The sequence below is a fragment of the Xyrauchen texanus genome, chromosome 36, assembly GCF_025860055.1.
Source record: "Xyrauchen texanus isolate HMW12.3.18 chromosome 36, RBS_HiC_50CHRs, whole genome shotgun sequence".
NCBI lineage: Eukaryota > Metazoa > Chordata > Actinopteri > Cypriniformes > Catostomidae > Xyrauchen > Xyrauchen texanus.
The window spans coordinates 3410311-3432116 of record NC_068311.1 but is presented as its reverse complement, the minus strand read 5'-3'; the positions used below and the strand labels follow the sequence as shown (position 1 = coordinate 3432116).

The 21806-nt window shown below is 39.4% G+C and overlaps 2 protein-coding genes across 3 annotated transcripts in view; both read left to right on the top strand.

Annotated features, from left to right (window-relative positions):
* LOC127629457 (zinc finger protein 721-like) overlaps positions 1-21806 on the top strand; it is an 87375-nt gene that overhangs the window by 43746 nt on the left and 21823 nt on the right. The window contains exons 3-5 of the mRNA XM_052106561.1: positions 6172-6318; positions 16961-17084; positions 17333-18358. Of these exons, the coding sequence (XP_051962521.1) occupies positions 16991-17084; positions 17333-18358 (1120 nt within the window). The 5' untranslated portion in view covers positions 6172-6318; positions 16961-16990. The remainder of the gene's footprint in view (positions 1-6171; positions 6319-16960; positions 17085-17332; positions 18359-21806) is intronic.
* The window catches only part of LOC127629587 (zinc finger protein 721-like), a 108098-nt gene that overhangs the window by 72270 nt on the left and 14022 nt on the right, over positions 1-21806 (top strand). The gene's annotated exons all lie outside the window — the stretch shown is intronic.

Below are 21806 nucleotides of genomic sequence, written 5' to 3'. Positions count from 1 at the left end.
CATCTGCTTGCTGATGTTAGTGAGCATCACCTTAGATGTCAGTGTTTGTGCAGGTGAACCCAGAACCTTATCTTGAGGAATGTTGCAGATGTTCAACAAATTCAGAAACAAGTCTGTTCCATCCCTTTTCGTGGTTTCAAGAAGGCGCTTTGCACTTCGAACAGCCCTCTCTGCGAGACCATTCTTCTGTGGATACTCAGGACTGCTGGTAATATGACAGATATCCCATGATTGGGTAAAGTCTTTGAAAATCTGGCTCGTGAACTGGGTGCCATTGTCAGATATTACCTTCTGAGGAATTCTATGCACAGAAAAATGTCTCTTGAGATTGTTGATGACGTTTTGTGATAACAGGATGCTGAGTTGGTTTATTTCAAACCACCCCGAATAGGAATCTACCAACACTAGGTATTGCTGTCCATTCCAGTCAAATATATCCGTAGCGACTACAGACCAGGGCAGTTCTGGAATCTTGTGTAGGTGCAATGGTCCTTTTGTTGATGTGGTTTCAGGGCATTACATATGTTGCAATATTGAACGAAAGCATCAATGTGCTGAGTCATAGTTAACCAGAAAACAACATCACAAGCTCTGCGTTTAGTCGCTTCTGCTCCTGTATGACACTTGTGCAATATTTGTAAGTACTCTGTAGGGTTTGAGGAATCATTGCCCTAGTTCCCTTATTATGATCCCATCTTGAGTATTAAGCTCATCCCGGAAAAGAAAGAAAGGTTTTAGTGTTGTCGGCACGCTCTGAACCTTCTTCGGCCATCCTTGCTTGATTTGTGCAGAATTTGCAGAGAGCTGTCTTTAGCTGTGTGTTCTTTGAGCTCTTGCAAATGATTGAATGAAATCAGTTGGACAGACGTTACCTCAAATTCGTCCTCATATTGCTCCTTTTCAATTGCCTCTGGTCCCGCAAGATTGAGGAGTATATAGGCTGTTTTTTTCTGGCTTTTCACTCTGAGCTGCTGCGATGAGTATGTCGAATTCCAAATCGAACTTTCTGCTATATTACCATCGAAGTTCAGCGGATCTAGTCAGGGAAATCCTTCAGCCATTGTGCCTCTTTATCTTCCTTTTTCTTTTTGGATAGTTTTCACTTCTGACACCATGTAGTTTAATTGACACAGAGGCATTAGTATGCAGGAGAACAAACTTTGTATTATCACTTGCAGAGGTACAACCATTACACTGCACTGCCCCTGCACACACATGCACACTGTGATGAAACCCAATTACACAAGAATGACCATTTATGAGCTTAACTTCCTTAGACACACCCACAGAGCATCATTAATAACTGCATAGCATCACCAGTTATCAACACCTGACGAAACGAAATGTATTGCAAGCAACATTTAAATTGCAAATATTATTAGATAGATATTTCCAGGTATTATAGACCTCCTTGGTAGAGTCATATGAAAAATTATGAATTTTGAATGTTTGTTAGGGAGGCGTTCATTTCACAAACAGTCATGCTGCAGTTAAAATTAGGCTTGCATAAGCATTAAGTGTCATTTCAAGTTCTGGCTTTTGTGTGTGGACATGTTTTTAACATGTCAATTGGTATAAGTAGTTAGCTGCAACATAATGTATGCAACATACAGTATGCTATATCCTCAAATAAGCACAAATTAATTTGTATTACCATAGTTTTTGTTTTCCTGTATTAGTTCAATGGTTTTACTACAAATATCAGGTTAAAATATGGTTATTTTAGGAAAACCATGGTAAATGTTTTGCGAGAGCACACAAAACTATAGGCTTGGTGGGAATGTTTTTTCTTAACTAGTTTTACGTGCCTTCCCAATATGTTTTGCATTCACTTGCAATAAGTTTACCATGGTTTTACCACAGTGACCATATTTTAACCATGATATTCATTGTGAAACCATAGTGATAATACAGAAGGTTGAAAATTCTGGTAGTAAAATTATAATTTTGTGGTTATTATGGCTTTACTACACAAATACCATAATAGTTACTGTACTTAAATCATGGCTTTACTATATGTTCCAAGGTTTATTTATTTTTTCTCTCTTTTTTGTTGGGGGGTGGAAACATGGTTTTACTATAGTAATATTTTAGGCTGTAGTAAGTGTGGTGTATTTTTATCAAGTTAAGTATACATTAATCAAGTATAATCAATGCCATTTTATTCTACAATTATTTCTGATGGTCAAGTATGTATTTTACTGTGTGTGTGTGTGTGTGTGTGTGTGTGTGTGTGTGTGTGTGTGTGTGTGTGTGTGTGTGTGTGTGTGTGTGTGTGTGTGTGTGTGTGTGTGTGTGTGTGTGTGTGTGTGTGTGTGTGTGTGTGTGTAGGATTATAGAGGCCTGTGTATCTTAGGCCCCTCAGAATGCAATGCGTGACCACATATGGTACTCATATATGGTAAACTTGAGTCTCATGGTTTGACACTAGAGAAAATATATGATAAGGCCCTTTAAAGAGGTTCCAGATGTTCCCTTCTTAAAAATAACAAACTGAAGACACAGAACAAAATGGATGGATGGTTTTAGCCATGCCTTGTGAGACCTATGTGAGCGAGTGCAAACTCAAGACACATGAGTTGTTCTGCAGGCAACTCTGCTTTATGGTTTGATAATAAAGTCTATTCTTCTGAAATCAAAAACTCCAAGTCTTTGATAGTGAGTTTTTCTCAAAAGAGGCAGAAACCAAAACATAAGTAACCATAGTTTTTTTTTTTTATTAACAGAAGCTCTTACAAGATGTTAATTGTGTGTAGGAAGGATCCACATTTTGATACATTGAAAGTCGTATTTAACAAAAGGAATATACACATGTATAACCCTACAAACACACCTTACAAGGATGATGATTTTCAATTTTAAACATCAGAAGATAAAACAAGAGAAAAAAAACGCTAAGTAAACAAAATCAATACAAAACAAAAACACAAATATTGCACCGAACTTTACCCATCCCACCCCCACCCTCTTCCCATGTATGGTTCTCAGTTTCCTTTCATTTATATATATCTAAACAGTCTATATACAGTTTATACATACCCCCATTTGTATACATACATACCTATGTAAATCTACACATTACTCACAACAAATGCATCGATGAGGAAGTTTCCAGAGAAGGCAGAATGTCTATGAAGGTGCCCCAGATTTCTCTAAAGGCTGCATGCTTCCCTCTCACATTATATAATATCTTTTCGGGTGTGCAGTAAGATATAAACTCATTAATCCAATGTCTTACTGATGGTGAATTTTCAGATTTCCAGTTAATCAGAATACATTTTTTTACTGCAGTGCTCGCAAGTAAGATAAAGTATTTCTTGTAGTATAGTTCGCATTAATAGAACTTGTGTCCCCCAGGATCCATAGTTTTGAGTCCTGTTCAATTTGACTTCCTATTACCCTTGAGGTTAATTCAATGACACGTTTCCATAATTCTTCTATCATTGGGCAACTCCATAGCATGTGTATAAGATCACCATCAGTCACTTTACATCTCTTGACATTTGGAGGAAATGCTGCTGTCAATTTTATGTAACCTGTAGGGGGTGTAGTATGTCCTATGGAATATATTAAATTGAATTTGCCTGTGTTTTGTGGAGGTTAGCACAGTCTGTGCTTGTTCCAATAGATGACGCCAATCTGCCTCCTCATAAATACAGTCTAGATCTTTTTCCCATTTTCCTTTAGTAGATGTTTTATCATAAACCGGTATCTTTCCATTGATGATACCGTATATAGAAGATATTATTCCTTTTGCTGATCCATGTAATTTGTTACATAGGTGGGTTTCAAGAGGAGTTTCTTTTGGGATATATGGGAATGTTTCTTTGGATTTCTCCTTAACCCAGTCTCTAATTTGTAGGAATTTGAAGAAACTATTTTTGGAAAGGCTAAATTTTTCATTTAGTTGTTGGAAGTTAGCAAATGTATCATCAACGTATAAGTCAGCAACTGTTTGGATTTCTCTTTCCCTCCATCCCCTCAACACTGAGTCAGCTATGTGGTGTGAGAGGTTGGGATTACCCCACAAAGGTGCCCTTCTAAAAAAAGAAATATTTGTATCGATAAGTGAGTGAGATTCTTGCCAAGCAGCAAATGTGTTCAGTATTATTGAGTTGTTTGTGAGTGTGGCTAAACATGTTTTTGTGCCTGTGAATGGAGTATCCTTTAAAGGCATAGACTTCATCTCATGTTGTTCTATTGGGACCCATCTAACCTCATTGTTCTCTGCGTGCTGCCAGAGCCAAATCGATCTGTACTGCGAAGCAAGATAATAATTCCTAAAATTTGGTAAGTTGAGTCCTCCGCTTGAATATGGAGCCTGTAGAGAAATGAGTTTGACTCTAGGGTTTTTTCTTTGCCATATAAAAGGAGTTAAAATTTTGTTAAACTCTTTGAAGAAACTCTTGGGAACATTCATCGGGAGGCACTGAAATAGATAAATAAACTTAGGTAAAATGTTCATTTTGATAGGATTAATTCTGCCTATGAGAGACAATGGAAGATCAATCCATCTTTGAAGGTTAAGCTTGGTTTGTTCCAATAGTTTTATATAATTCTGTTTAAATATATGTTCATCCGATTTACCAATTTGTATACCCAAATATTTGAAACCAGTGCTGTACCATTTTAATGGGTCGGTGAGAGCTCTAATATTATTGTCCTGTGTATTTAGTGGTAAGATCTCGCTTTTAGTGTAATTTAATGTATATCCTGAGAATGCACTATATTCTTTGAGGCATTTTAATAGAGGGGGGACTGATGTTTGTGGATCAGTTATATATAATAGGAGATCATCTGCATACAGAGAAAGTTTATGTTCATTTGTGCCAAATTTAATTCCTGCTATGGAGGTGTTAGAGCGGATGGCAATAGCTAATGGTTCAATTGCAAGTGCAAAGAGCAGAGGGGAGCTTGGACAGCCTTGCCTGCACCCACTGGATAATGAGAAAGTGTTAGAAGTAACCATAGTTTTTGATGGAAATCATGGTTTGACTATAGTAATATTTTTAGAATCATGACTGTTGTAGGCTAAACATTTTTGTGTGTATGGCAGAAACCATGTTTTAAATACAGAACACTGTATCCATATAGTAATCATGGTTTTACTATGCTTTTCCGTGGTATTTGTATTAAAACCATAATGACCACAAAACTATGATTCTTGTTACCATAGTTTTAGTTTTCCTGTATTATTACTTTGGTTTTACTAGGAATATCTAGGTTAAAATATAGTTATTGTAGTAAAACCATGTAAAACAATGGTAAATATATTGCGAGGGAACGCAAAAGTATTTCAGGAAAAAAAAATCCAGCTCATTTCCCAGAAGAGATTCCAAAGGGCTTCAATAACACAAGCACCCTTGAATGCTTGAAAGCAACTCAATGTAGAATTCTACTTTAGCCATTCAGCGCCCCCTAGAGGATGACAAGTTCATTGTGTTCACGACAGTGGAGACGCGTTTGCGGCAGCAGTTTCAGTGAGAGCACAAAAAAACAATCCGAAGAAGAGAGAGAACTACAAAAGGTAAACAAATGGATGTAAAAGGTTACATCTAATGATGAATTCAGTCAGAACGGGGCTACAATTATCTGAATAGAGATTGTTCGAGTGTCCAGTTCAACTCTTAATTATGAATTTTGTTTTTGGTCTTTTTGTTTTGTTTCTACATATTTAATTTAACCGAAATTTGTGTAAATGTGAGATTATGTTCACACTGCAGCTGAATGTGGTCCAATATAGTTATAGATTTTTACACGAGGTACAAAAAAGTTCCCCTCAAGATCATCAAATCACTGAGAGGTATGTGAATATTTATTACTGTTTGTTGTTATGGGGGATCCCAATTAGTATTTACTATTATTTTGGCTTTATCTGTACTCAGTTTTCAGTTCCTTTGAATTTTGATGTTTTTTCAACCCTATATATGGACCTTGAACCAAACAATGTTCTTAAATAAATGTAAATATTAAAATGAGAAATAATAAAATAATGAGATGAGGCATGACAGGCAACAGTGAATGAGAACTTTGAGAATAAATTAAAGAAAAATAAACAAACAACATATATTGATTTATAAATAAATACATTTTAAGAATGGGTACTTAAATTGTATTAATTAGCATAAAAAAATATAAATTCAGTAACATATTTATTTTTCATTTGTGCAGATCTGGTTCTTTGGGCCTCCAAACATCACAGCAATAACAATTCACACCTTCATTGAAGCCACTCCCACAACAATTCACCAATAAATACTGTGAATATTCCCATCATCCTACAAGAGAAGTTCTTCAGACCAGCAGGAAGATCTCCAGGTGTAACAACTGAAATCTGTGTGATATAATATGGAAAAGATGGAGTTTGTTAAAGAGGAGAAAGAAGACATGAGTTATCTAGAGCCATACAACATAAAATATGAAGATACTGAGGAACAAATAGGTTGGTGTCCATTCTTGATCCTTCATTATTTACTGCTGAGGAATATTAATGTAACAAAACTTCATGCATTTCACTAGATTTAGAAGCTTTAGTTAGAAAATATACAAATAATATTGAACAATGCATCTAAATGGACATAACTTTCCTTTTTAGGATCGCCGCACAAATTGATACTTGATGTCTGTTTCACATTCTGTCCTGATGTGATTTGTAATGATTTAATATGTTAATTCTTTTTTAGACAGCATAAAAGTGAAAGAAGAAACCCAAGAACTGAATGAAGTGGTGGAGGAACATCAGGATCAGAAGCCTCATCATTTCTTAAGTGGAGAACCATCCTTTTTTTGTAAAAAAGAAAATAATTTCTCACAAAACAAAACTCAAACAACAGAGAACAAAAACTCTTTCACCTGCACTCAGTGTGGAAAGAGTTTTACACGTAAACACAGTCTTAAAACACACTTAAGAATCCACACTGGAGAAAAACCTTTTACATGCCCTGAGTGTGGCAAGAGTTTTAAATGGACACCCAATTTCAAATATCATCTACTCTCTCACTCTGCTTTAAAGCCTTTTCGCTGTGATCAGTGTGGTGAAAATTTTATTTCAGAATCAGTTCTAAGAAAACACCTGAATGTTCATGCGAGGCAATACTTGTGTTCCTGTGGAAAGTGTTTTTCATCTCTGAGCATTTTGAAAGCACATGAGAAAACACACACTGGTGTTAAAGATCATGTCTGTTTTGAGTGTGGAAAGGGCTTCACTGCAGCCTGCGACTTGAAAAAACACCAGAGAATTCATACTGGAGAAAAACCTTACAAGTGCTCACATTGTGACAAGCGCTTCACTGTGTCAGGAAACCTGAAAACACATGAGAGAGTTCATACTGGAGAGAAACCGTACAAGTGCTCACAATGTGACAGAAGTTTCGCTCAGTCAGGACCATTGAAAAAACATCAGAGAGTTCATACAGGTAGAAACTGAACCAGTGCAGTATATGTGGGAGGAGTTTTACCCGATTGCTGTATCTAATTACACGAAAAGTGTTTTTCAGTAAGCAAAGGTCATAAGGAATAACGTGAGATTTAGGTTTATTAAAGATAGGAATCGTCCATTCTATAAAGTTTGCATTAATTACATGTATTGTAGTTTGCCCTTGTTCAATTGCAATTTTAAAACTTTGAATTCATTATTAATACACCTTTCAAAACAATAAGCATGTAAAAAAATAAACACTTCTGGTTAAATTAACTGAATAAAGATTGTTTGTATGAAATGTTTGTATGCTTTAGCCCACTACGCCACCACTGCTCTGTGTTTTGCCTCTGTTCCTCCAGGATTACATTTCCCATAATTCATCCCCTCATCGCTGCCAGCTGTCCTTGATTGTTTCTCACCTGTGTCTTTTTCACCTCATTAGTCTTTGTGTATTTAAAGCCCTGTTGTCTGCTCATTCCTTTTCAGTTGTTGTATGTGTTTTGTTCCTGTGTTATCCCCGTTAATCTGTGCTTTGTTTATTTTATTAAACACTAGCTGCGTTTAGATCCTTCTCCTGTGACCTCCCTCCTTGTAACAGAAAAACTGAACTTCTGAAATGTTGTTTACCCGTCCCAGAATATTTCGATCTGTTTTGTGTCCTGGCCAAATGCACGGTCTTTTCCTACTCAACCCTGAAGTCCATATTCTCAATTGGACTCCTTGCACACCAGTTGAGGGAGTTGCCAGTGACCGGAGATTACACGTGGGAGGAATATGTTGAGCTGCACTGTCTCTCACTGCCTCTCACTGTGCCTATTGTCCTGTTAATTTTTAGTAATTTATTGTACTGTCCCGTACTTTTTGCACACATTTGCATGTGCACTTTATATAGGTATGTTATTTAGTCTGTGTAGTCTCATGTGGTTCTGTGTTTGTCCTGTGTTGTTTTATGTAGCACCATGGTCCTGGAGGAACATTGTCTCGTTTCACTGTGTACTGTACTAACTGTATATGGTTGAACGACAATAAAAACCACTTGACTTGACTTGAGCTGGTATTAGAGACATTCGCTTCAGCAGATACTCCTCAATCTATCCCTGTTCCGGTGTCCGAGTCTCACGCCTGAGTCTGCTCCATGCCATGTCACAGCAACACCTGAGTATGCTCCATGCCATGTCACTGCCACGCCTGAGTCTGCTCCATGCCATGTAACAGCGTTGCCAGCCCAGAGCCTGTGCTGGCAATTTCGGCCTCCCAGTGGAGGAGGAGAAAGGCTTCCATTTCCAAGTCTCTGCCCATGTTCACAACCACGGAGGTCGTCTCCGAGTCTCCGCCAGTGTTCACGACCACAGAGGTCATCTCCGAGTCTCCGTCAGTGTTCACGACCACGGTGGTTGTCTTCGCCAGTGTTCACGGCCACAGAGGTCGTCTCCGAGTCTCCGCCAGTGTTCACGACCACAGAGGTCATCTCCGAGTCTCTGCCAGTGTTCATGACCACGGAGGTTGTCTCCGAGTCTCCGTCAGTGTTCACGACCACGGTGGTTGTCTTCGCCCGTGTTCACGGCCACAGTGGTTGTCTTCGCCAGTGTTCACGGCCACAGAGGTCGTCTCCGAGTCTCCGCCAGTGTTCACAACCACAGAGGTCATCTCCGAGTCTCTGCCAGTGTTCATGACCACGGAGGTTGTCTCCGAGTCTCCGCCAGTGTTCACGACCACAGAGGTCGTCTCCGAGTCTCCGTCAGTGTTCACGACCACGGTGGTTGTCTTCGCCCGTGTTCACGGCCACAGTGGTTGTCTTCGCCAGTGTTCACGGCCACAGAGGTTGTCTCCGAGTCTCCGCCAGTGTTCACGACCACAGAGGTCATCTCCGAGTCTCTGCCAGTGTTCATGACCAAGGAGGTCATCTCCGAGTCTCTGCCAGTGTTCATGACCACGGAGGTTGTCTCCGAGTCTCCGCCAGTGTTCGCGACCACGGTGGTTGTCTCCGAGTCTCCGGCAGTATTCGCGACCACGGTGGTTGTCTCCGAGTCTCCACCAGTGTTCGCGGCCACGGTGGTTGTCTCCGCCAGTATTCACGACCATGGAGGTCATCTCCGAGTCTTTGCCAGTGTTCATGACCACGGAGGTCATCTATGGGTCTCCGCCATTGTTCATGACCACAGAGGTTGCTCCTGAGTCTCGGACCATGCCCACGACCACAGAGGTCGCTCCCGAGTCTCTGTCCATGCCCACGATCATATAGGTCACTCCTGAGACTCAGGCTCCTGTTCACGACCACTGAGATAATTTCCCAGTCATCCTGGATTCTTACTCTTGAGCCTCCCATGGCTCTGCCTTCCACGACTTCGCACCTCGAGCCTGCCACGGCTTCGCCCCCGAGCCTAGTACAGCTCTGCCTTCCACGGATCCAGTCTCTGGTCTGTGACCGCCTCCCAGGCCTCCTGACCCTATTTAGACCCAGTGGTCACTACTCCGGCTTTCTGACCCTGTTTCAGCCTTGTGGCCACCAACTAGGCCTCCTGATCCAGTCCCTACCCTGAGGTGTTCTTCTGGGTCTCATAGCCGTCCACCTGATCTCCTCTGTTATCCCTGGTCTCATGGCCATCTGCCTGATCTGCTCTGGTCTTCTAGGTCTCCTGGCCATCTGTCTGTCTCATGGATTGCCACCTGATCCGCTCTGGTCTCTTGGTCTTCGGCTCCATCTTGGCCCTGCCTCGCTGTCGTTGCCCTGTTCCTCTCATCCACTTGTGCCCTCTTTGTAGTCAGTCTGAGATTACATAAAGAGACAGAAGCAATTGATACAGCCTAAATAGATAGATGAACTGTGGCGAATTCTCCAAGAAGCTTGGAATATCTGATCTGCCAACAACCAAGAAAAACTGTGTTCAGGTGTGCCTAGGAGAATTGTTGTTTTAAAGGCAAAGGTGGTCACACCGAATATTGATTTAGCTTTTTATGTTTACTGGACTTTGTATGACATTAAGTGATAAATGAAAACTAAATATGTCATTATTTTTGAAGACATCCTCACTATGCAACATTCTGATGTCCGATTTCATAGCTTCACCAAACCAGACAGTTACTGTTGTGCAGAGAACAGATTTAATTACTGCTGATTAGAACTGTATTAGCAGCACTTGTGGCAGGTTGAACTTCCTCAGCTGGCGTAGGAAGTACAACCTCTGCTGGGCCTTTTTCACAATGGAGTCAATGTGGGTCTCCCACTTCAGGTCCTGTGAGATGGTAGTGCCCAAGAACCTTAATGACTCCACTGCTACCACAGTGCTGTTCAGAATGGTGAGGGGGGTCAGTGTTGGGGTGTTCCTCCTAAAGTCCAAAATCATCTCCACTGTTTTGAATATGTTCAGCTCCAGGTTATTTTGACCACCAGTGAGCCATCCGTTCAACCTCCCTTCTGTATACAGACTCATTGTTATCTTGGATGAGGCCGATGACAGTGGTGCCATCTGCAAACTTCAGGAGCCTGACATAGAGATCATTGGTGGTGCAGTCGTTTGTATTCAGGGAGAAGTGTAGTGGGGAGAGCACACATTCCTGGGGGGCACCTGTGCTGATTGTACAGGTGCTGGAAGTGAATTTCCAATGCCTCACTAGCTGCTGCTGTATGTCTGTTCTCTGCACTTCAATAACTGTATGGTTTGGTTCAGCTATGAAATCGGACATCAGAAGACTATAAAGGACAGTTCGGACTGCTGAGAGGATTATTCGTTGCCCCCTGCCTTCCCTTCAAAAACTGTGCACTACCAGAGTGAGAAAAAGGGATGGAAAATTCACTTTGGACCCCACTCACCCAGCCCACTACCTTTTGAACTGTTGCCTTCTGGCCGACGCTACAGAACACTGAGCACCAGAATATATTGTATACAATATTGTTTATATTGTATCCCCTAACCCTCACAGAAAACTTTCTGAATTTTTAAATTTTCAACATAATGTAGTATGATTTATAAGATGTTTTCCTCATGAGAGACTGACAAATTGTCCCCACAATGTCAAAAATTTCAGGTTTTACTAGCCGTATGGGGACATTTGGTCACCACAAAGTGATAAATACACACTCAAACACACACACACACACACACACATATATAATTTATTTATTTAGTCTTATTGTGGTCTTAATATATGTATTTATATTTTACCAAGACAATTTCCTTGTGTGTGTAAGCATGGCAATAAAGCTCATTCTGATTCTGATTTTATATATATATATATATATATATATATATATATATATATATATATATATATATATATATATATATATATATATATATATATATATATATATATATATATATATATATATATATATATATATATATATATATATATAAAATAATTTTAATTGGTTTAATATATTGACATTCTAAATTCCACCTAAAGTGTTATTGAAATTAAATATCTTTGAATCTTGATGACAGTCCCTGAAATGAATACAGTCAAACAGTGTATGGTACAAATATCCCTCATAAGACGAGCAGCCATGTATTGAAATGCAACTCAATTTAAGATTCTATTTTTCTGAGCCATACAGCGCCCCCTTGAGGATGTTAAGTTAATTGTGTTCACGACAGTGGAGAGCGCGTTTGCGGCAGCAGTTTGAGCGAGAGCACAAAAACAATCCGGCGAGATCAAATAGTTCAAAAGGTAAACAAATACACACTTTAGAGTAACATAAAATTATGAATTCAGTCAGAATGGGGGTTGTTCGAGTGTCCTTTTCAACTCTTAATTATTAACTGTTTTAATAGTTTTGGGGAACATAAACAGTATTTATTTACTGTCGGAATCTGTCTTCTATTGTATTTAATTTAATGTATTTTTGGTGTTGGTCTTTTGGATTATGTTTACACTGCAGCTGAATGTGGTCCAAATCTGATTTTATTACTCACACGCTACACAGATCTGTTAATTGTATGAACATGTGAACAGACATGAATGTTTTGAATCTGACATTTTCATATGTGGGAATAAATCTGATACAAATCTGATTTTTCACCAATGTGCCTTTATTAGTATAAACAGCCAGGTTGGATTTAAAGTGATTTTTTTAAAACTTAAAAGTCGTCTTTTGCGTGCTTGATTTACTTGATTTAACACAGTTCATTTTAAAGGAAAGAAAATAAAATGCTAGTCTTCAACCCAGATAGCACACTTACATATATGAGATGTGTATTTAACAGCATGTTGTGTGGAAAGCATCACAATCAAATTAACATCTGAAAAAGAGCTTTACTGATTATTTCATGGGAAAAGTAATCACACTTCTAATCACTTGCTCAAAACACTTACATTGAAAACATTTTGTTTTTCCGTTCAATAAATTCAAAATAATGTCTAAATGTCCTCCTTGTTCATTGTTGTGCATTCACCGGTCACAGAAACACAAACAGATTTACATATAAACACAATTAATGTTTTAAATATATTTTTATGCACCTAACGTTGATGATCAGGAATTTTTATAGATCCTGAAGGGATGTTGCAAGCCGCTGGCACCCCTTATGATATAATATTGGGAGGAGACTTTAATCTATTGATGGACTCAGTCCTTGATCATAGTGAAGCAAAAGTGTGCAAGACCCCTAGAGGAACATTGACACTTCACAGGATGTGTAACAATCTTGGTCTTACAGATATTTGGAGACTTTTGAACCCATCTAGAGGTTTAGAAGTGTTGCCACATACGGAGCAAAATAAATCATATAGTTGGTAATTTAACTACAAATGCTAAAGTCTGAAATCAATGTCTATATGGAGAGCAACTGATCCTCAGTATCACTGGCACCTGCAGCTGTACGGCCGTACACACTGTACATACAATGAGCGCTCTGGCTGACCTGAGAATTATTTACTGTCAGAATATTTCACCAATCATGAAATGGGTCCCGTTTTTCTATTGGCTGTTTAAAAGAACTAGCAATGCCCAATTTGCAAATGAATAATTCGTTTGAGTCAGTTATTTTCTGTAATTTGGCCAAACAGGCTTGCAAAATGGTCTGAATCGAACGCTGTGTCAAGTTAAAAAAAGAACTTCTTCAAATGATAAAAATGTGTCTCGGGACACCTGCATTCTTCTCTATTCGTTGTGGTGCATTTTGTTTTTTTTGGTGCGAAAACACGTCTGTCTGAACAAAATGCTTTAGCCAATAGGTACATGAATGCTACTCATACTCGAATAAAAATAAAACAAATGCTAATCTCAAAGTCACCAGAAGTGAACGTATTGGTGTTGTTTTTGCCCAACAATTCTCCCGCGGGATCATGATATAAGGTTTATTAGGCAGATTTCTGCTCAGTGTCTTCTGTGGGCGTGGCTTGGGAGACACTTAAGGCGGTTCTTAGGGGCCGGATCATACAGTATGCCTCATTCACCAAAAAATCCAAAGCACAAGAATTGGAAGGGAATATTAAAAGTGCAGAGGCAGAGCTGAAGCACTGAATGTCATCTAATGGCCTCAGGGAATTGACCCGATTGAAATACAGATATAAAACTATTTTGTCATGGAAGGTGGAGTTTTGGCTAATCAGGGCAAGACAGTCATACTTTGAGTCAGGGGTCAAAGCAGGGAAACACCTGGCTAGATATATAAAACAGAGAGAGTCCCTTAATGAAATTTGCTGGTGATGAAATATATACCTTGGCCATTGGTATTAATAATGCTTTTAAAGTATTCTATCTTGATCTTTATAGTTTGACATCTTCGTCTACTGATGAAGATATTAGAAACTTGGTGGAACCATTAGAGCTTCCTAACTGACGACTGAGCAAAAAAATTATCTTGATTTTGAGATAAACTTGGAGGAGCTTGGTGAGGTAATTAAGGCCTTGCAGGCAAGGCTCTGGGGTCAGATGGCTTTGCCGCTGAATTTTTTAGATCTTATGCTACAGATCTGTCTCCACTTTTGCTAGAAGTTTTATACGGAATCATTGAAGAATGGAAAGGTTCAGCCAACCATGACACAATCCCGGATCAGTCTGATTCTTAAAAAGGACAAAGATCCAAGTGAGTGTAAGAGTTACCATCCAATATCCCTGATCCAGCTAGATGTTAAAATATTGTCAAAAATTTGCTAACCTATTAAGTAAAGTTATTACTTCTCTTATGCATGTAGATCAGATGGGGTTTATTTGGGGCTGCAGCTTTTCTGATAACATTAGGCGTTTCATCAATCTCATGTTGTCAGTGGCAAATGATCAGACTCTGGTCACTGCCATCTCACTTGATGCTGAAAAGGCATTTGATATGGTAGAATGGGATAATCTTTTTAAGATTTTGGAAATATACAGGTTCGAGAATAGTTTTATTGGGTGGATTAAGTTTCTTTATTGACACCCGGCAATGGCGGTACAAACAAATTGCCCTCTTTTCCCCTTATTGTTCTGTCTTGCCCTGGTTCAGCTGCACCACCTGCTCTACTATTTTTGCGAATAGTATAACCCCCCCACCAAAGCGGCAGATACTCTGGGAGTGGTTATTACTGCTTTTGGAAAAGGTCATGAGGCATCGGTGTATTACTCCCTGCTAAATCAGAGACTGAGGGACAGAGCTTCAACTTCTCTCAAGAGATTATGGAAGAAATATTTAAACTTGTATCGGAGGAGGGAGTGTGGACTAGGATTAAAAAAAAAAAACATCAAGTCTACATCTAGAGATGCAGCGGTGCACTGTATGCAATTTAAGATTTTACATCGATTCTATTGGATACTTGATTGTATAGGCTTGGTCTTAAAGACACACCCACCTGCTGGAGATACCAATCAGAAGATGGGGACACAACCCATGTTTTTGGTGGTGTGTTAAGATCCAAGAATTTTGGTTGAGGGTTCAGTTTTATGTGGGTCGTATTGGGCACTCAAATTTCATTTTGCCCCAGACTCTGTATTTTAGGCAACGGGGCGGTCATTAATATATGGAATAAATGCATAAAAATTGGGTCCTAGCCAGTGTTATGATCGGTAGACAGATCATTCTTAGGGGATGGAAGTTGGCTGGAGCACCCTCATTTCAAGTGTGGTGCACAGAAATGGCAGGGTAGCGGCATTTGAGGAGATGTCATGTAGAAGGCTAGGCAATTTGGACACGTTTAATAAAAAATGTGGCTGCTATTTGGCCTTTTTGGAGGGCTCTCGGTAGGGCTGGACGATTAATTGAAAAGTAATCGAAACCGAAATTCAGAACCTCTAACCGACGTAATTTTCCAATGTCGGTTATTTCGGTTTTTTAATCCGGTTACTAATTTCCCCTTAAAAACATACTACCTCATGTGGTCACATGACTCCGACCCGTCCAGTCAGCGGCATGGAAGCAACATGGAGGCGAACTCAAACACAGAGTCAACTTAGCAACAGGAGCGGGTTGTACCAAAGAAAAACTGGCTCAAAAAAAGAGAGAGACTGACAAGTGCCCAGTAACAAGTGCCTCCACAAAGCAACCAATATAAAAGCAATATGAAAAGGATACAAGACGGAAAGAAATAACTGACGCCATTAGTTACTACATCGCGAAGGAGATGGCTCCCATAGCTACAGTGAAGCGCAATGGGTTTAAACACCTCGTTAAAACACTCGACAGAAGATACACTGTGATCCATCACGACCATATTTTTCCCAAACTGCGCTGCTTCAGATCCTGCCTGAAACGGTAAACATGCTAGTGTTTCTTAGTAAGAACCTAGAGTAAAAACGTGCATATAGAGTGACAGTACAAGATCACATGCAACCGCGATCATGAGTCAGATTCAAATCTATAACGCTATGAGCACACAGCCTGCTGATCCATTAGAGGTGCCCTGTCTAAGCCCTGCTCTTGCTCTTAATCAGCAGAGTTTTTTTTTTTACATTTTTGCACATGGCATTATTTAAAATATTTGTTTACAGGAGATGCAAGTTATTTTCTACTTTTCACATGACAATATTTTAAATAATTTATTTTCTTTGCAAAAAAAGCAAGTTATTTATTTTCTACTTTTTAGGAATCTTGCTTTTTACACAAACTGAAATGTGACTTTTTTCATTAGATGTTTTCATTTCAAGCAATGTGTGCTTTGATTTCAGTTGTTCGAAATATTCAATAAATATCCATAGTTTCAATTATTTTAAAATCACAAAGATAAGAAATGCTTTTAATAGTTGAGCATATTTACAGTGAACTATGAGGGCAAAAAAATTATAAAATAAAAAAAAGAATCGTTCATTAATCGTAATCGAGGTAAAATGTTCAATTAATCGAGATTTTGATTTTAGGTCATATCGTCCAGCCCTAGCTCTCTGGCAGGGGCTGTGGAGAGTGATGTGCAGTTTTAAATGTGTGTGATTATTATTATTTTTATATATTTATTTCTTTTTTTGTGTGTGTATACTCATATTTATTTTTCATTTAGGCAAATCTGGTTCTTTGGGCCTCCAAACATCACAGCATTGAAGCCACTCCCACAACAATTCACCAATAAATACTGTGAATATTCCCATCAACCTAAAAGAGAAGTTCTTCAGACCAGCAGGAAGATCTCCAGGTGTAACAACTGAAATCTGTGTGATATAATATGGAAAAGATGGAGTTTATTAAAGAGGAGAAAGAAGACATGAGTTATCTAGAGGCATACGACATAAAACATGAAGATACTGAGGAACAAATAGGTTGGTGTCCATTCTTGATCCTTCATTATTTACTCCTAGGGAACATTCATGTAACAAAATGCAGTTCACCAGATTTAGAAGCTGAAGTTAAAAGATATACAAATAACACAGAACAATGCATCTAGATGGACATAACTTTGTACATCATTTATTTAAATTTTTAGAATCACCACAAATTGATACTTGACGTCTGTTTCACATTCTGTCCTGATCTGATTTGTAATTATTTAAAATTATATTTTTTTTAGACATCATAAAATTGAAAGAAGAAACCCAAGATCTGAATGAAGTGGTGGAGGAACATCAGTATCAGAAGCCTCATCATTTCTTAAGTGGAGAACAATCCTTTTTTAGTTGTGCACAGACTGAAAATTATTTCTCACAAAACCAAACTCAAACAACAGAGGACAAAAACTCTTTCACCTGCTCTCAGTGTGGAAAGAGTTTTACACGTAAAGAACACCTTAAAACACACTTGAGAATTCACACTGGAGAGAAACCTTTCACATGTACTCAGTGTGGAAAGCGTTTCACAAATAAACACACCCTTGAGATGCACTTGAGAATTCACAGCGGAGAGAAACCTTTCACATGCACTCAGTGTGGAAAAAGTTTTGCACGTAAAGACAGTCTTAATAACCACACGCGAACTCACACTGGAGAGAGGCCTTTTACATGCCCTGAGTGTGGCAAGAGTTTTAAATGGTTAACCAATTTCAAAGATCATCTACTCTCTCACTCTGGTCTAAAGCCTTTTCACTGTGACCAGTGTGGTGAAAGATTTATTTCAGCATCAGTTCTAAGAAGCCACATGAATGTTCATGCAAGGCCATACTTGTGTTCCTGTGGAAAGAGTTTTTCATGGCTGAAGTGTTTGAAAGCTCATGAGAAAACACACACTGGTGTTAAAGATCATGTGTGCTCTGACTGTGGAAAGGGTTTCTCTACAACCGGCCACTTGAAAAGACACCAGAGGATTCATACTGGAGAAAAACCTTACAAGTGCTCACATTGTGACCAGTGCTTCACTGTGTCAGGAGACCTGAAAACACACGTGAGAGTTCATACTGGAGAGAAACCGTACAAGTGCTCACATTGTGACAAATGTTTTGCTCAGTTAGGACCATTGAAAAGACATCAGAGTGTTCATACTGGAGAGAAACCGTACCACTGCCCTCCATGTGGAAGGAGTTTCACTCAGTTACATCATCTAGTGGTTCATATAAAAAAGCATTGTCCAGGTAACAAAGGTCATAAGGAATCATTTGAGATTTAGGTTTATTAAAGATAAGGATTGTCCGATCTAAAACATTATTTTGAATATTATTCACTCTGGATTCCGGTAATCTGCAGTTCTAATGTTACTTGATCTCAGTGCTGCATTTGATTCTGTTGACCACGCTATCCTTCTTAAACGTTTAAGGGATGAGGTTGGCATCAAGGGCACTGTCTTAGATTGGTTTACATCATACCTCTCAGATAGGACTGTGAGGGTTACAATTGGAAATTCGTCCTCATCTTCTGCATTGTTCACTTGTGGGGTACCCCAGGGGTCCCTCTTGGGACCCATTCTATTTTCTCTGTATATACTCCCTTTGGGTTCTATCATGAAGAAATATATTTCATATCATTGCTATGCCGATGATACTCAGCTATATATTCCTCTTAGTTCTGATTACTCTTGCTCTGTGCTTCTAAAATGCTTTGAGGACATTAAATGCTGGACTGCAAAAAACTTTCTCCAATTAAATGAGAGCAAAACTGAGGTTGATGTGTTTGGTCTCCCTGGTGCTGTCTCTGATATCACTAGGAACCTAGACACACTGTCTTCAAATGTTCATCCTTTTGAAAAACCTAGGTGTGATTTTTGACTCCGAGCTAAATTTTGGAAAACAGATAAATGCTGTGGTGAGGAGTAGCTTTTTTAAATTAAGGCAAATAGACAAATTAAAACCTCTGCTCTCATTTAAGGATCTGGAGACAGTTATCCATGCCTTCATCTCATCTAGACTTGACTATTCAAATGCACTGTATATGGGGCTGTATCACTCATCTCTGTATCGCCTGTATCCAAAACGCAGCTGCTAGGTTGCTTACTGGTTTTAGCATCTCTCTACTGGTTACCGGTGCATTATAGGATCCATTTTAAGATCTTGCTATTTACATTTATGCATTTGGCAGATGCTTTTATCCAAAGCGACTTACAGTGCACTTATTACAGGGACAATCCCCCCGGAGCAACCTGGAGTTAAGTGCCTTGCTCAAGGACACAATGGTGGTGGCTGTGGGGCTCGAACCAGCAACCTTCTGATTAACAGTTATGTGCTTTAGCCCACTACTCGTATATAAAGCCTTAAATGGTGTGGCCCCTTCTTATCTGTCAGAACTTCGGAGCTATCAACAAACCCCTAGAAGCCTCAGATCTTCTGACAAATTTCTCCTGCAAATACCTCGCTCTCGCCTAAAGTTTAAAGGGGATCGTGCTTTTTCTGTTGCTGGCCCTCTGGACGTTAGGTCTGCCCCTTCCATTCCTGTTTTTAAATCACGCCTGAAGACGTATCTGTAATCCTTGGCTTTTACATTAATGTTTTTTGACTATATGGGTAATTTCTTGTTTTGTGTTATTTTTCAAATTAGTCTTTTATTCCCCTGTGCTCTGGTATTGTTTCATTTGCATATGTACAGCACTTTGGTATACACTAGTGTTCTTAAATGTGCTATATAAATAAATTGACCTTGACCTGTGTCGTCAACTGTTTACACTTAAAATGTTAAAGTCTTTGATATGTCAGACATATATTCACATTGCAAATCAGCACCACCTAGAAATAGCAATATTTACTGGTCTGTGAGCTTGCTGTAATGTTTTAGATGTCCAGAACAAAATATGCGGTCCAGCAGGAAAAGCATGCTAAGCAAATCATTGGAAATTTATATTATCAACTATTGATGATAAAAATGTTATTCGTCATCGCAAAGGGGATGATCTCATCTTTTTAATGACACCTAGATTGAGCTTCTAGATAATTAGTCTGAATGTCTGTACAGTGCATCCGGAAAGTATTCACAGCACGTTTTCCATATTTTGTTATGTTACAGCCTTATTCCAAAATTGATTAATTAATTATTTTCCCAAAAATTTTACAAACAATACCCCATAATGACAACATGGAAGAAGTGTGTTTGAAATCATTGCAAATTTATTACAAATAAAAAACGATCGGAAAAAATCACATGTACATAATATTCACAGCCTTTGCCATGACACTCAAAATTGAGCTCAGGTGCATCCTGTTTCCACTGATCATCCTTGAGATGTTTATACAACTTGATTGGAGTCCACCTGTGGTAATTTCAGTTCATTGGACATGATTTGGAAAGGCACACACCTGTCTATATAAGTTCCCACAGTTGACAGTGCATGTCAGAGCACAAACCAAGCCATGAAGTCCAAGGAACTGTCTGTAGACGTCCAAGACAGGATTGTATCAAAGCACAGATCTGGGGAAGGGTACAGAAAACTTTCTGCAGCATTGAAGGTCCCAATGAGCACAGTGGCCTCCATCAGTAAATGGAAGTTTGGAACCACCAGGACTCTTCCTAGAGCTGGCCGCCCGGCCAAACTGAGCGATCAGGGGAGAAGGTCCTTAGTCAGGGAGGTGACCAAGAACCTGATGGTCACTCTAACAGAGCTCCATTGTTTCTCTGTGGAGGGACGAGAACCTTCCGGAAAAACAACCATCTCTGAAGCACTCCACCAATCAGGCCTGTACAGTAGGGTGGCCAGACGGAAGCCACGCCTCAGTAAAAGGCACATGACAGCCCGCCTGGAGTTTGCCAAAAGACACCTGAAGGACTCTCAGACCATGAGAAACAAAATTTTCTGGTCTGATGAAACAAAGATTGAACTCTTTGGCCTGAATGGAAAGCGTCATGTCTGGGGGAAACCAGGCATCACTCATCACCAGGCCAATACCATCACTACAGTGAAGCATGGTGGTGGCAGGATCATGCTGTGGGGATGTTTTTCAGCAGCAGGAACTGGAAGACTAGTCAGGATCGAGGGAAAGATGAATGCAGCAATGTACAGAGACATCCTTGATGAAAACCTGCTCCAGAGCGCTCTGGACCACAGACTGGGGTGAAGTTTCATCTTCCAACAGGACAATGACCCTAAGCACACAGCCAAGACAACAAAGGAGTGGCTACAGGACAACTCTGTGAATGTCCTTGAGTGGCCCAGCCAGAGCCCAGACTTGAACCCAATTGAACATCTCTGGAGAGATCTGAAAATGGCTGTGCATCGATGCTCCCCATGAAACCTGATGGAGCTTGAGAGGTCCTGCAAAGAAGAATGGGAGAAACTGCCCAAAAATAGGTGTGCCAAGCTTGTAGCATCATACACAAAAAGACTTGACGCTGTAATTGGTGCCAAAGGTGCTTCAACAAAGTATTGAGCAAAGGCTGTGAATACTTCTGTACATGTGATTTTATTTCTATTTTTAATAAATTTGCAAAGATTTCAAACAAACTTCTTTCACGTTGTCATTATGGGGTATTTTTTGAAGAATTTTGAGGAAAATAATGAATTTAATCCATTTTGGAATAAGGCTGTAACATAACAAAATGTGGAAAAAGTGAAGTGCTGTGAATACTTTCCGGATGCACTGTAGAGGAGCACGTCTATGAGAGCTAAAATGCATTAGAGCGCCACCTACATAT